This window comes from Balaenoptera musculus, chromosome 14 (assembly GCF_009873245.2).
Source record: "Balaenoptera musculus isolate JJ_BM4_2016_0621 chromosome 14, mBalMus1.pri.v3, whole genome shotgun sequence".
Taxonomy (NCBI): domain Eukaryota; kingdom Metazoa; phylum Chordata; class Mammalia; order Artiodactyla; family Balaenopteridae; genus Balaenoptera; species Balaenoptera musculus.
The window spans coordinates 20629292-20644887 of record NC_045798.1 but is presented as its reverse complement, the minus strand read 5'-3'; the positions used below and the strand labels follow the sequence as shown (position 1 = coordinate 20644887).

The following is a 15596-nucleotide window of genomic DNA, read 5'->3' as shown; positions in this document are numbered from 1 at the left end:
CATCTCGTCATCCTTATCAAGCATCACCCATTTGCTCCAGTGCTGTGCCAGTTTATGTGCTAAAATTTCGGTTCCCATTTCTTTTGGCCTCATCAGCACTTTGCCTTGTCAGACTTGGTCATTTTCACCAGTTTGATAGGTCTGAAGTGGTAATTCCTTGTTGCTTTAATTTACATTTCGCTGATTCCTAGTGAAGCCCAGCATCTTTTCAGATGCTTGTTTGCCATTTGAGTTTCTGTTTTTCAGCTTGTTACTATCCCTCACTCCTTTTTTTTCTGTTGGGTTATTTGGCTTTTTCTGCTCTGTGGACATTGTTGTAGATTCTGCTTACTAATCTTTTGACTATTAGGTACATTGCAAGTATTTTCTTCTAGCCCATAGCTTGTTTTTTTTGCTTTGTTTATGGTGCTTTTTTTTTCATACAAGTGTTACTATTTTCAGTGTACCTAATTCTTGTATCTTATGGTTTGGTCTTTAATCCATCTTGGGTTTAATTTTATAAATTGTGTGTAACAGGGTCTTAGTTTGTCATTTTCCTTATGGATAATTTCTGCAGCACTGTTTACTGGTTAGTTCATCCTTTATCTTTTTTATACTGACTATTAGTCCACCTCCATTATAGAGCAAGGTCCCATTTGTTCATGGGTCTATTCTGGGCTCTGTATTCCATTGGTCTATTTGTCTATCTATGAGCCAGTACACACTGTTTTGATTATGATTTAATGAAGCAGGTAGGAAAGAACAAAGGTTCTCTAGTCAGACTGCCCAGGTGGAAATTCTGCTGCCATTACCTATTAGCTTTGTGCCTTTTTTAATGAGTTACCTAATCTCCCTGTACCTTAGACTTCTTTTGTTTTTTAATATTGCATTTTGGTTTTTATTTTTTATTGCATTTTATTTTTTATTTTTTAATTTTATTTTTTTTATACAGCAGGTTCTCATTAGTTATCTATTTTATACATATTAGTGTATATATGTCAATCCCAGTCTCCCAATTCATCCCACCACCCCCCCCACCTTAGATTTCTTATCTGTAAGTAAGTAATAATGGTACCGGCCTCATAGGATTGTTGAGGATTAAGTGTGGTGATATATGTAATATGCTTAGAGCAATGCTTTGAGTATGGAAATCCTCAGTAAATGCTAACTGTTCATTACTACTCCTGATCTTACTGTATAGCTCTTAAGTTTTCATATATGGAAAGAGATCTTTATTCTTGTTCTTTTTAAAAATTGTCTTGGCAGTTGTTCTTTACTCTTATTAATTTTAGGATCAACTCATCAAGTTCCACAACAAAGTCTACTAGGATTTTTTATTATAGTACACTGACTTTTTACATTAGATTGGAGAATATTGTCATGTTTGTGATGTTGAGTCACCCCGCCCGTGAGCTTGATGTAGCGTGAGAGGGAGAGTAGGAAAGATTAGGCCATGAGGTGACAAGGAGGCAGGTGTAATAGTAAGGCTCTGCAGGCTGTGCCCACAAAGGCTTTGGCTCTTTTTCCAGGGGAGGGGGAAGCTACTGGCTTTGAGAGGAAGAGTGGTGTGATCACACCCCTGCTCTTAACAGGCTCCCTCTGGTTCATCGTGTGCTGCCTTTTGAGGAAGGAAGGGAGAGAGAGAGAGAGAGATGAGAGAGAGGGAGAGAGAGTGTGTGTGTGTGTGTGTGTGTTATATTTTCAAGAAGAAACAATGGAAAAATAAACCAAAAACTAAGGAAAAGTGGTTACCTATGGGGGAAGGGAGGGAACAAAATACTTCTGTGCATTTACTTTGTTACATAGGTTTAACTTTGGAACCATGTAAATATTTGATATAATTAAAAACAAAAAATTAATCAAAAAGGAAACGAACCAATCCCTAGGATTTTAAAACACACTGAAACAAACTTATATCAAGTTTGTAGCAATGACTACAAAGAGAAAAGAATTACTTTAAAATACAATATTTTGGCTGTTCATCCCAAGTGGGATGTGTTCTAAGGACACAAAGAACTACTAAGAGATCTAAAATTGCATTCAGTGGTCTTATTGTAAGTAGCAGGTTTGGATTGTTGTGTTGAATCTGTTACAGCTACATTGTAAGATAAAGCAAATAACTATGGCTGTGTCATTAGGAAGCATGATTTTCAGTGTAAAAGGAAAGATTACAGGTACAAAATCAGAAATTAAACAAAAGCCCTGTTATCTGAAATTGGAAATGTCAATATCAGTATGGACTCATGATTTTTTTCCCTAAAATAGTGAATTTCTAACTCTATTTACTGAAAAGACTTAAATGCTTTATTACTGGCACTGCTTCTAGCATCCCCAGTGCCCAAGTTGTGGTCTCTTCTATTTCCCACTAAAGGGAACTGAGGCTCTTTGGAGAAATGGCTGATTCCAGGTATAGAGCAGGAAATAAACATCATAAGCCTAGGAGATAGTGTGCAGGAGTATGAGGAAATGAACAGAGGTTAATGGGGTTGTGTCAGAAGGACTCCCATAGGCTTAAGATAGAACAATTTGAGCATCGAAAAGAATAATGACTGCCGTGGATTGAAAACATATCAAATATGTAAAAATTCATGCATTCATAATGAGAAAAAAAAAGGAGTTCATTGGTCACAATTTTGGGTTGTTAGAGCATTAATTCAGTTCTTTGGAAATTAATGAAGGCCAAAGTCAAGCACTTATCCTGCCTTTCCTATACAAACTAATCTTTGAAAAACGAGAGGGTTAATGAGAGAGTAAGGCTTCTTTATAGAATTTCAGTTAATAAACGCAGGAGTATTAGAATTAGAAAATTGCCACTCCAGTGAGAAAATGGATCTAGGCAGCAATCACCCAGGGGAAAGACAACAGGGAAATATAAGGGAGGGATCATATTAATGCCATCTGAAGCCACTGAACAGTCTTGGCATTGCTAAAACTATGGCAGCCAACCACGATGTGATGTAACAGGAAGTACCCAGCAGCACTTGAGACATGTTCTTGTCTAAAATTTGAACATGATTCCCGCCACGCCTAACATGAATCTGACTATCAGTTCATGGGAAATACAGGGATCAGAGGGACAAGTTAAAGACATCTGGAGGAGACAATCGGACAAATCTAAAACGTGGGACAGTTTATAGCATACATGACCTGGTTTCTCTAACAAATTGGTAGTGTGAAGAGAAAAAAGGTAGGGAGGGAAATTGTCATATAAGATGGAGAGATTTAAGTGACATAACCACAGCAAATGAGAAAGGACAATTCTGGTTGTTGTGTTAAGAACAGACCTCAGAAAATCAAGGATAAAAGCAGGGAGGACAGTTAAGGAAGCAATTACAAAGTTCCAGGAGAGATTCTGGACAAGGATGATAGGAAGATGGTTTTGGACTCTGAGTATGTTTTGAAGGTATTGCCGACAGGATTTGCTAGTGGATAGGTAAGATGTGAAGTGTCAGAGAAAAAGTCTAAGAGGACTCCCAGGTTTTTGGCCTAAGTAATTGGAACAATGGAGTTGCTTTTTACTGAAATGGGGGTGTTGGAGGGAGAGGCAGGTTTGTGGGGAAAGATTAGGAGGAGCTCCATTCTGAGCTCCATATCTTCAGCCTGATGGGCCTTCCAAATGTCCACGAGGGGGTGTCAGGGAGGCAGCCGGATATATGTGTGGAGTCTTGAGGATGAGTCCAGACCTGAGATGTAAAGTTGGGAGTCCTCAGCATGCAGATGACATTTAGAGCCATGAGATTAGGTGAAAGCACAAAGGGAGTGAGTATAGCCGGTGGAACTGAGCCTGTCCGCTGAAGAGATGGGAATCAGCGGCGGGAACAGAGGAGAGGCCAAGATATACTGGAAGCCAGGTGGAGGCGGGTGTGATGAGCTGTGTCACATGCTTCTGGCAGGCCAGGGCAGGTGAGGACTGAGATTTGGCCTTCGGATTGAGCCACGTGGAGGTCATTGATGCCCTTGATAAGAGCAGTTTCAGTGAACCCGATGGGGAGAGGATTCAAGAAAACCAGCTTAGAAGAGAAATGAGAAAGGTAGAGAGCCCTTTTGAAGAGTTTGGAAGGGAAAGCACTTGGGTGTTAGCTGGGTGGCAAAGTGGTCTAGAGAGGGGTGCTTGGTGGTTGGTTTGAGGATCACTGATTTATTCCCTTCAGGAAGTATTTGTGTGACAATAATCTTTCATCCCCAACTTTTTAATTTGACAATACCAAAATCACAGAAAAGGTGGATACTGGGTTCTCTTCACTAGTTTAACCCAGCCTTAACATATTTCCACATTTGCTTTCTCTCAAGTGTATCAGTATATTTTTTACATTTTCAGAGTTGCTTTAAAGTTGCAGACATAAGGTTTACCCTAAATACTTAAGCTCATATCTCCTAAAAATAAGGATGTTCTCCTATATAACCACAATATCACTGTCATATCTAAGAAATGTAATGTTGATATAGTAATATCTAGAATACAGTTCGTATTGCAGCTGTATATTGTTGCTCTTTTAGTGTCAGTTGCAGGGTCCAATCAAAGGTCACCCATTGCTTTTGGTTGTCACCTCCCCTAAGGGGGAAGTAACAACACACTCAAATGCTGATTTTAAAAATCTAGCAGAGAGTGGAAACTGATGATGCAGAAGGGAGTGGGGGGAATTGCCAGAGTGATAAACTTGAGAAGGTGAGAGAAGATGGGCTGTATGCATGGCAGGGGTAACCTGTGATGGGAGAGTGGACAGTTTATCCAGAGGAACAGGAGAGAAGGCAGAGCCTGTTGGCAGGTGGGGGGGCGTGTGGGAGCTTGAGAAAATTGTCTTTTGATTGCTTTTATTTTCTTGGTGAAATAGGAAAAATGGTATTCAACTGAGAGGAAGGAAAGGGGAAGAGGTGTTACAGGTTTAAAAAGGTATAAGGTATAAGAGAAGGTATCAAGTCATCTATGACAGTCACCTTCAGAGTAGGGCATGTGTTTTTGCTGAGTGTGCACGAAGACTTTCCCAAGGGTGTGCATTTATGGATATCTTAAGGGAATCCTTTTGTAGACCCTCAGTTTCTGTAGGTCCACGTCTTGGAGACTAATGTCCCTGAGAAAGGGCCTCTTGACCATAGGCTTCCTCCCACTTTGAAAGAAAAGGCAGACCCTCCTCTCCTATCCCCGATCTGAATTAATTATATCACCCCTTGGATTGTCCCTGCTTCTTGTATATGCTCTGATTTTATTAGTCCTTTTTTTTTTCCTTCTTAATCCAGAAAAAAATTACTTTCTGGAAGCAGAGAATGCCCTTCTTAAAGATCTTTTCACCCCATATTCCCATCACTTACGATTCTCCTTGGGAATTTCCCCTCCTTTTTAGCCTTTCCAGTGTGTGTGTTTCTCTTTTCCCTCACCAGTACTTCACCTCTGTTTTCCTGCCTCCATTGACTGTTGTCTTTTCTCTGGTTTTCAGGCTTGGTCACGGTGGCAGGAACAGCTTCTGCATGTCTGGAGGGAGAAGCGGAAGATGGTCTCCGCAGTGAAACACCATCAGCACTGGCAACAGTGGAGGGCCCTGAGGGCCTGGCTGGAATACCTGCAGGTGCGCAGAGAGAAGAGGCAGCGGAAAGGTGAGCAGGAAGTCCTGCGCTCCAGGGACAGAGGGTTGGTCACAGTGCTCACTCTCCTGTTGCCTGTTACTGCCAATAGGGTGGTAACTTATTAAGGGGAGGTATAACCGTGTTACACCACAGATTTTCAAAAAGGAGATTGAGGAGGAAGATAAATCATCCTCAATTCACAGTTAAGATATTTCCTTCTGTTTTTTTAATCAATATTTAATTCAAGAGGATTTTAATTATGCTATAAATACTGTGCTTATTATGATTAGTATGATACAATTTTGTATCTTTTTTTTCACTTTTAATTTTATATTGGAGTATATCCGATTAATAATGTTGTGATAGTTTCAGGTGCACAGCAGAGAGACTCAGCCATACATATACATGTATCCATTCTCCCCCAGACTCCTCTCCCATCTAGGCTGTATCTTGCTTTTTTTTTTTCACACAACTAATCAATACTTTCCTGTGTCTTTAAGTGTTGTTAATAAATGTTATTTTTTATTTATTTATTTTTTTAACATCTTTATTGAAGTATAATTCCTTTACAATGGTGTGTTAGTTTCTGCTTTAAAACAAAGTGAATCAGTTATACATATACATATGTTCCAATAAATGTTATTTTTTAAATGATTGTATTTTACAGGAGAGGGGCTTACCTTAATCTACTTAGCAATTCTTCTTTTTTTTTTTTTTTTTTTGCCTCGCTGTGCATCTTGCAGGATCTTAGTTCCCCGACCAGGGATCGAACCCATGCCCCCTGCAGTGGAAGCGCAGAGTCCTAACCACTGGATCACCAGGGAAGTCCCTAGCCATTCTTGTATTAATAGATACTTGGGTTGTTTGTCCTCCGTTATGCAGATGCATGTGATTTATGATGTTGAGTTTTTGAACACTATTCTCATGGTTTTGTTTCCCCGAGAGAGGTCAGAAGTAATGATAAATAGGTCATGATCGTAGTACTTTTTTGTACTTTCAGTTTCTTGAGCCCACACAGAAGTGAGTTGAACACTGTGCTGGCCGCAGGGTTAGGCTCTCCTGCTTACCCTAGGCCTCCCTGTGGGATCTCCTAGGCTGCCTACACTGTCTCTTGGGAGAGGGAATGTGTCCGTGTGAAAATAGTGATGGGGGACCACCTGTCTGGTTGCCCAAGCCTGGAAGTTGAAGGCATGAAGCTATTTAATGATGAGCTGCCGACTAACATGCCTCCAGTTACGGCATTCTCATTCCAGGACCAGTACCCTTCCACTTGCTGGACTTATGCTCATCAGGCCATTAGCTAATTAGTCTTAAAAGGAGATGGAGCTGGCAGCCTGTAGCAGCCTGGCTGAAAGCTCACAAAAGCCTTTGACAGCATGTTGACCAAGTTGTGTGTCATTGACTCAGACCCTGAAATCCCATCCGGGAAACATTGATAAAGAGGCAAAAGTGAAATGCAGTCTTCTTTGAAAGCAGCAGTAGCCATTACTGCTCCTCAGTAACTAACTAGGAGTCTCAGCCCTTTGGTAGAACCCTTTTCTAGGTTCTAGAGAAGAGATATACTGATAGCTAAGGGATTCCTCCTGTGTTTAAAAACCTTTTATTCTGGGACTTCCCTGGCAGTCCAGTGGTTAAGACTCGCGCTTCCAGTGCAGGGGGCATGGGTTTGATCCCTGGTGGGGGAACTAAGATCCCACATGCTGCATGGCATGGCCAAAAAAAAAAACAAAAAAAAAAAAACACCTTTTATTCTAATGTTCTTTGTGGGAGCAGCCTTGAAGCCCTGCTGCCTGCCAGTAGTGGGTTTCATCCTGTCTTAAAGGTGCTTCCAGCTCATCGCCCAACCTTGAGGGGGCAGCACTTAAGCTATTTTCTCTGTTGCAGAGATGGCTGAGGGATTCCACTGCATCATTGTGCTCCAGACACACTTCTGTGATTGGCGGTGGGCCTGGAAGCGGAGGGAGAGCTTGTACGTCCACCACGAGCGGGTAGAGGGGCTGGCCAGGAGGATGGTGCTGCGGAGGGCCTTTATTCACTGGAAACACTGTATCCTTTGCACCACCCAGCCCTGTCTGTACAGCAAGAACAGCAAGAGCTCACCAGCCTGTAAGACAGGAGTCAGGAGATACATGGGAAGTAGTTACCCAGCAGTTTAAGACAGTTCTGATCTCTGTTGACTTCTTTTTAAAATTTTTTGTTTCATTTTGGGAATATTCATACAAAAGAGTGCATATAACAAACATTTATAGTCTAAAGAATAATGGTAAAATGACACAACTCAAAAAAATAGAACATTGCTCACACACCAGTCTGCTCCTCCCTGACTATTCCCTTTCCTCCCCCTCAGAGGCATTGCCGCTGCCCTGATTTTGTTATCATTTCATTGCTTTTTTCTACCCATTAGATGGTAGAAATAGCCACAGCCATTTCTGCTTCATTTCATTTCTGTTTCAGATTTGTTTCATTTCATTGCTTTTTCAGAAAGCCATCTGACCTTGGTGGCCCTGTCATTATGATCCTAGTTTCCATTCATTGAGCTGTTTACTGTGTGCAGACATTTTGCATTATCTCGTTAATCCTCATAGCAACCCTGTGGAGTAGGTCTCACCGTCTCCATTTTACAGATGAGGAAACAGGTTGGGGGTTGCTAAGTGATTTTCAAACTCATTGGCAGAGCCAGGCTTTTGACTCCAGTGCACCTTCTTAATCACTGCCCCTGCTGCAAATTGTGCCCAGGTGTGGGATTTGGACCGCCTTGGGTGTTCACCCACACTTTTATTTGTTCACTGAACTCTTGCTTTGTTTTAAACTCCTGCCTAAATTCTGGAATACAGGGAAACTTAGAGACTAACAGTAGCTCATTGTCTAGTGGGGAAAGTAGACATGAAAACCAGTCTTTGTAATGTGGCGTGATAAGTGCTATCATAAAAGTTTGTATCAAGTCCTGCTAGGGCTACTGTGGAGATCTAGCCGAGGAGGTGATGTTTGAGCTGAATTTAAGCCTTGGGGGATGACACGTTCTCCCAGCAGGGAGGTCGGGAAGGGCGGTTCAGGTGTAAGGAGTGGCATTTACGCAGGTGTAGGTGAGGAAGAGCAGCCAGGGGTGATGGCCGGGGTCTGCAGTGAGTTGTGGGGTATGGAGAGCAGGTAGATGCAGGCTGGGGACCGGCTTGTAGGGCCCTTGTGTGCAGTGGTCAGGAATTTGGGCTTAATCCCAGTGGCGCTGGGGATCCTCTGCAGGTTTTTGAGAAGAGAAGTGATGCAGCAGATCTGTACTTTAGAAAGGCCAAAGCTCGATGGTAGCAGCGAAGCTGGCACAGGGGGACCAAGTCAAGTGTACTGCACTGTGCTGGGGGTGGGGACAGAACCGGGGAGACCTAGGGGGGCAGCAGATGGACTGGGCAGCCGAGAAGAGGGGGGGGGTGGGAGGAGAAAAGGTTTGAAAATAACTCCAAGGTTTTTAGCACAAACTTCTGACTGGATTGTGATGCCAAAACAGAATGCAGGAGAACTCGGAGCAGGTTCTGCTTAGATTTTGAAATGTTTACTCAAACTGGTGGCAGTTTATCTCAACTATTTTTGCCTCTCATGAAATGGGCATGAGAGGGGAGAAAGGCAGATAAGTAACTCACATGGTTCCCCTTAGTCCTTTCTTCCCTGGGTTGTCAGGGGGAGACAGAGGCGGACACCAGCCCACCTGGCATGCCCATCATCTCCTGCAGCCGGGACCCTTCAGATGGGTCATTAGGATCGCTCTGGGCTGGGGTGGGACCTTGTTGAGACAAGAAGCCTTAACTCTGGTAGACCTGCTGCTGTGTGCAGAGGCAGCTGTGCGGCGGCAGGTGGCAGAAGAACACCACAGGCGAGGCTTGCTGGTAAGGGCGCTACAGCCTCGCTCAGGCAGCCACTCCTGGGGGACCTGGCCCACGTCATGCTCCTTAAGTGCATCTGGTTGTGTGGATGGCTTCCATCATGAAGCCCCCTTCATTGTCACGTCCCTATTTTCATTTTGGATCAGAGATGGTGATGGTGTGGGGTCAGAGGGTTTTGGGGCTGCAAAGGAGCCTTAGAAGTGATCTAGTCCTGGGGTGTTCTACATGGCAGACCCCCTTTTTAAGTGGTGGAAACCTAGTCTTCGAAATCAATCAAAGTAGAGATGCTGTGGACAAGGCTAGGTCTGGGGAGTAGTGTCTGTTCTACCGGCTGCTCTTCCCCACCCTCACCACACGACGTGGCCTCCGAACACTTTCAGGAGCCTCTGGGGGTCCACAGAGCATGATATGAAAAGCCCTAGTTGCTTCACTTCTGTCTCAGAAAACTGAAGCCAGGCTGTGGGGGAATGTGCTTTGCTTAGTCATACATGAGGCATTTTTGACAGAGCTGGAGCCAGGCCAGCATGTCCTGCCTCTACCCCACCCCCACCCCCACCTCCCAGTCACCTTCTCTCAAAATTCCTTCTCTCCCTTCTATTTTACTCTTACAAAACTGCATTTATAATTGTGTAAGCATACACATTGACCCCACATGGTAAAAACAAACAAAAAAAAAACCCCACCATAGGCTGAAAGTCTGTCTCTTTTCTGAGAGGCAGAGTTGATGTTTTGACCTTTGTCTGGTGTTTCCATCTGGGTCACAGGGACCTCTCCTGGTCAGAGGTGCGGGTGTGTTTGTTCCTGTGCAGTATCTGTGGACGGCAGGGAGTGGTCCCACAGCTATTTATTAAGTGTCTACTGTGCAGGCTGGCTTGTATCAGGCTCTCAATTGAATCTCAAAACAGAGAAACACTCTCTGGGACATGGGAGCAGCTGTGAACAGCTACTACTGAGCTTCTTGCCACCCTCTTGGGCATTGCTCTTATTGTTACAGACACGCCACTGATTTGTGTCCATTCTTCTTTTCACAGCATTTTTGCTTTAGAGCCCTAAAAGACAATGTGGCCCGTGCCCATCTCCAACGAATAAGAAGGAATCTTGCTCACCAGCAACATGATGTCATGGTGAGAGTCCTCTTCTGTATCAAGGCACCTCTTCTGATGGCCATTCTCTTTTTCTTTTAACCTTTGTGCTTAGAGGTTTGTTCAGACCTTTAGACTCCAAAACCTTAGTGTCCATTTTCTTTAGTAATCTATGCCAGAGGCTAGAGAAACTCTTATTCTTCTCTTGTTTAATCCCATTTTTTTATCTGTTTGCTAAAAAAATTGATAGTTGAATCAGAGGTCAGGGACTGTGGATTCCAACCTTGTCCACTTTGTCTTGCATTCCAGGAGGTTTTGGTTATGTTTGCACTGTGAGTCTGTTGTCTTCAGTGGTTAAATTTACCTGAGGGCAACAAACATTCTATCTCCACCTGTAGATTGTGTTTCTGGGTGTAGGAGAAAGGGACATTCTAATTGTGAAAATGTTCAAGCATACAGAAAAATAAAAAGAATAGTGTAATAAACCTCTATTTTACCATCTGAATTCAACAATTGTTAGTATTTGCTTTTTTTTTTCCCAAATCATTTCAAAGTAAATTACAGACATTATGACACTTTACACCTAAACATTTCAGTATGCATTGCCCAAAAATAAGAACATTTTCCTGCATAAGCACAGTATCATTATCATCCCTAACAAAATGAACAGTAATGCTCTAATATTAACCAATACCCAACCCATATTCAAATTTCCCCAGTTGCCCCCAAAATGTCTTTATAGCTGTTTTTTTAAAACCAGGATTCAATTAAGGATTGATGGCTCACTCTACATTTGGTTATGTCTCTTAAGACTCTTATTAATCAATAACAGTCCCCCCACTTCTTTTGTTTAACATGTTTATTTTTTAATTGTAAAATACACAGAATTTATCATCTTAACCATTTTTAAGTGTACAGTTCAGTGGCATTAAGTACATTCACATTATTGTGCAACCATCACCATTATCCATGTCCAGAACCTTTTTCATCTTGCAAAACTGAAACTCTGTGAATTAAACAATAACTCCCATTCTCTTTCTCCTCCCCCAGCCCCTGGCGACCACCATTCTCCTTTCTGTCTCTTTGAATTTGACTGTTCTAGGTACCTCATATTTACAGTATTTGCCCTTTTGTGATTGGCTTATTTCACTTAGCATAATGTACACTATCTTTCTTAATAACATTGACTTTTTGAAAAGGAATGCCAGTTATTTTGTACAGTCTTCCATATTCTCCAGTTTTCTGTTTCCTTCTGACGTCATTTGATTTTCCTTTTTCCTGTGTAGCTCTTATAAACTAGAAGTTAGATCTAAGGGCTTGATTAGATTGAAGTTAAACACTTTTTGGCAAGACTACTTTATAGGCAGTAGTAGGTGATAAGATCAGTTTTAACTTCTAAAATGGCTTTGTCTTCCATGAGGCCCAGATTAGGAATACCTTCTTCATTCTGATTTACATAGATTTGGTAGATCCAGCTTTTTGCCTTTTATGTTGGCCCAGAATAGATCCATATTGCTTGGCCAAAATTATTTTGCAAATCTGTTATATGTTGGGTGCTCCAAATTGAGGTAATTACTGCTTTGGGGGAGCTTACAGTCTTCTGGAATTACAGATTTGCTAACTAATGGGTCAAGAGAGATCATTTTACCTTTTGCCTTAATAAACTTCTGTTTCCTTCCTGTTTTGCTGCAGCTACTGCACAGGTTCTGGAACCTCTGGCAGTCTCAGATTGATCAGAGGGAGGAAAGTGAGCAGCTCCCCTTCCTGTGTGCTGCCTGGGACCACTACAGGTAGGGACTGTGGCCTTCAGGCTCCCCAGGGGCCCATTGTGACTGACTGGCTGGTCTCCAGGAGTCATCATCACCCTCAGTGTGTTACTGCGGCAGATTGAGAAAGGCCCTGCTGTAAACCAGTGTTCCTGAGCTTGCCTTTTCCTTTTGGTTGATGGGATGGGAGGTAGAATGAGGATGTTTGTGCTGGTGCTCGGCCACCACTGCCTCAGTTTTCAGGTGTTAAAAGCACCACATGTCCACAAGAAAAACTCAGAATGTGTAGGAAAGAAGTAGAAAGTTAGAAATAAAGGCTGCCTGGACCCCTTCCTTCGACCCCTCAGTCTCACTATTCAGAGGGAACCACTATTCACTTTCTTGCTGCAAGAAATGTTCGATAAACCCTCTCCCAAGAGTATAATTAACTTATTTTGCATAGTTATAGGTATGATTTTGGGGCACTTTTTAATGAGTCAGTGAGAATTGCAATATTTGACTGAGTCAATTTGGAGTTGTCAGGATGTATCATTATTCTAAATCCTGGTTTACAAAGCTGAATGTGGTTCTCACTCTCAGTATCACTGTGTGAAAGCACAGTGTCACCTGTCACAGGCCCAGGTGGTCCTAAACAGGCCCCAGAGTTTGGCCGTAAAATCAGAAAATTCAGGATATTTGGGGGATTTCACACATATTACCTGAGTTCCAGAGACACTGTGCTTGGTGGTCTAATTAGCTTTACAAGGAAGTTGTCAAATTTTGGGGGCAAGCCACAGTCCAAAATCGGGGTGGGGGTTTGGCAGATTTCATGTCAGAAAACAGGTTCTTATTTCCCTTAGAATGAAACCCCTGGGGTGCCTTTAACGCTCAAGATGTACCTATGCCCAGATTTACCTTCCTTAATATCAAAACAAAATTCTGAAAACCTGAAACCTGAAAGTGGGAGGGCAGTTACCTTGGTGTTGTGTGTTTCATTTCAGAATAACATTGCTACGCAAGTGTTTCAAATTGTGGTTACTGTATACTCAGAAGAGGCGATCCCAGCAGGTATGGAGTTCCTCAGAGCAGGGAGCTCTGCTGGCTTACATTCTTGGATGCGATTTCTTTGGAAAGATTCTTGGAAAAGGCCTGTACCAAGAGGTCTGGTGTTCTGATTTGGAAGAGAGGGTACTGTGAAAAGCTCAAAGGTATCTTCCCCAGACCCCCCCCCAGGGATGTCAGAAAGTCTGCATAACTCCTGTCCCTTCATCTGCTTTGAAAATGCAGCTGCTCTCTGAAGGTGGTGAGCGTATCAGCCATTCCATTCACATCTTGACCCAAATTGTTGATTATATTACTCAGCCAGCCCCTCCTGAGACCTTCAGGAGATGTTGGGGAAAGTGCAGAGCCTGAGCGCCATATCCCAGAGCTAAACGGTGTGAGACACAGGTGCCCACAGTGGTGGGAGGAGGTGGGGGTCAGGCTGAGGGATTAGTGAAGGCAGGTAGAGAAAGACGGATTCAGTTCCATTTAAGAAGGACTTACTGAGCGGCTGCTATGCCTTAGATGCCAGGCCAAGAACTGAGGATACAGCTGTGATGCAAAGCAGACAAAGTTCCTGCTCTCGGGGGGCTTATAGTTTAGCCCCAGGGTGGCTCTAATGATGGCAGGTAGCCGTCTGGAGCGCTGAACCGAGAAGGATTTCCAGGCCACATTCAGGCTCAGGGGGGTGTGTGTTCAACTGATGATGTCTGCACAGGCCTTGCAGTGGGAGGTGGACTGCGCAGGCCTCTGTTTGGCCATCCCTGCGGTGAAACGGGGAGGACACGAACGAAGCTCCTCCTGGGTATTTTTGTGCTGTCCTCTCCACCCCCTTCTCTATCTGCTGCTCGAGTCTAACAGTGAATCTAAAGAGTTTGGCTGGTTCCTCAGTTTTGGGAGGCATACAGACTCCTTTGGGAGCTGGTCCTGTCTACTTCTCTCCCCATTCCTGTTACCCGCTCTGCCCCTTCACAAGCTGCACACACAGTCAAGGCTGCCGGTCCTTCCCTGAATAGTCTCTGCTAGCTCCTGCTTCCCGATCTGCCTGCTGCCCTTTCAGCTCAGGTGTCACCTCTTCCCCCTGATCCACCCCTCGTGCAGCTTTCTCATAGCATGTTGTTGGCTGGCCTCCCTCCCTGCCAGGCTGGGGGCTCCTTGAGGGTACAGCCTGTCCTGCCTCATTCTTCTCCTGAACTGTTGACAAAGGGTACGTGCTGACTAGTATTTGGATGAGTGAATGAACACACGAGTGAACAAACAGATGAGCTGGCCGGTGGATTGCTTCAGAGTTTTCCCCAAGGATCACCTCAGTTCTTGGTGTTTGGATGGGGCTAACCCAGGGCATGGCTTGTTTTTGTGTCACCTTTGCCTTCCACACCTAGAAATGTTTAGAATTGGTACATTCTTTGACGTCCCTTTGGATTATGTGGCTGTTTCGGAAAGGACATTGCCACTGGTCTCTTAAGCTCATTGAATGCAAGCACAACAGAATGTGAAGAAAGAGCCCTTTTAGAAAAGAACATGAGCCTCAGAGTTGAAAGGTTATGTTTATTCAAGGTGGAAAAGAAGCAAAGGGTCTCATTTAGTTCTCCCTGAAAAAAGGGATATCCTCGACCCTGGGGCCAGCACTTGTAGAAGGTCGAGGGTCAGAGTCCTATCTCTTACAGGGCTCCAGCACGGCCTGCACAGTGGAAGGTCTCAAAATAGTAAGAGCCCTGCTCAGCTGTTGTTTGTTTTGTTTTTTTTCAGCTGTTGTTTTTTAAAAAATCTTTAGCTAACAATCTGAATGTTATCTCTTGGTTTAGATATCCAAGAAGCTCATCAGTTCCTTCTATTTTAGGAAAAGATAAAAATATTATTTATTGTGGGTTTCTTTCTATTTAAAAAGTAATATATAAAGAATGGCAAGAATGTTTGCTAATTGTTGAAGCTGGGCAATAAGTTTGAGGGGATTCATTATACTATTGCTTCTACTCTTGTTTACATTTGAAAATGCCCATAAGCAATATGTAGACATCACAGAAAATTTGGGAAGTATAGGAAGACATAAAGAAGAAAAAATTAAAACACCCATAATCCTGCCTCTTAAGATGACATTTGATGAGTAAACCTGGTATTTTTTTTCCTCTGTGTGGGTAGGAATGTGTGTACCCATGTATTCACAAACACACACATAGGCATGCTGTTTAGTTTTCTATTGCTCTGTAAAAACTCACCCCAAACTCAGTGGCTTAAAACAACCACCATTTTATTATGCTTAAGGATTTTGTGGGTCAAAAATTGAGACAGGACATAGCAAGGATGGCTGGTCTCTGCTC

The 15596-nt window shown here is 43.1% G+C and overlaps 1 protein-coding gene across 1 annotated transcript in view; it reads left to right on the top strand.

The window, feature by feature from the left end:
- Positions 1-15596, top strand: part of SFI1 (SFI1 centrin binding protein) — a 79948-nt gene that overhangs the window by 39064 nt on the left and 25288 nt on the right. The window contains 6 exon segments of the mRNA XM_036823801.1: positions 5412-5568; positions 7423-7584; positions 9343-9413; positions 10442-10534; positions 12185-12282; positions 13239-13305. Coding sequence (XP_036679696.1) covers positions 5412-5568; positions 7423-7584; positions 9343-9413; positions 10442-10534; positions 12185-12282; positions 13239-13305 — 648 coding nt within the window.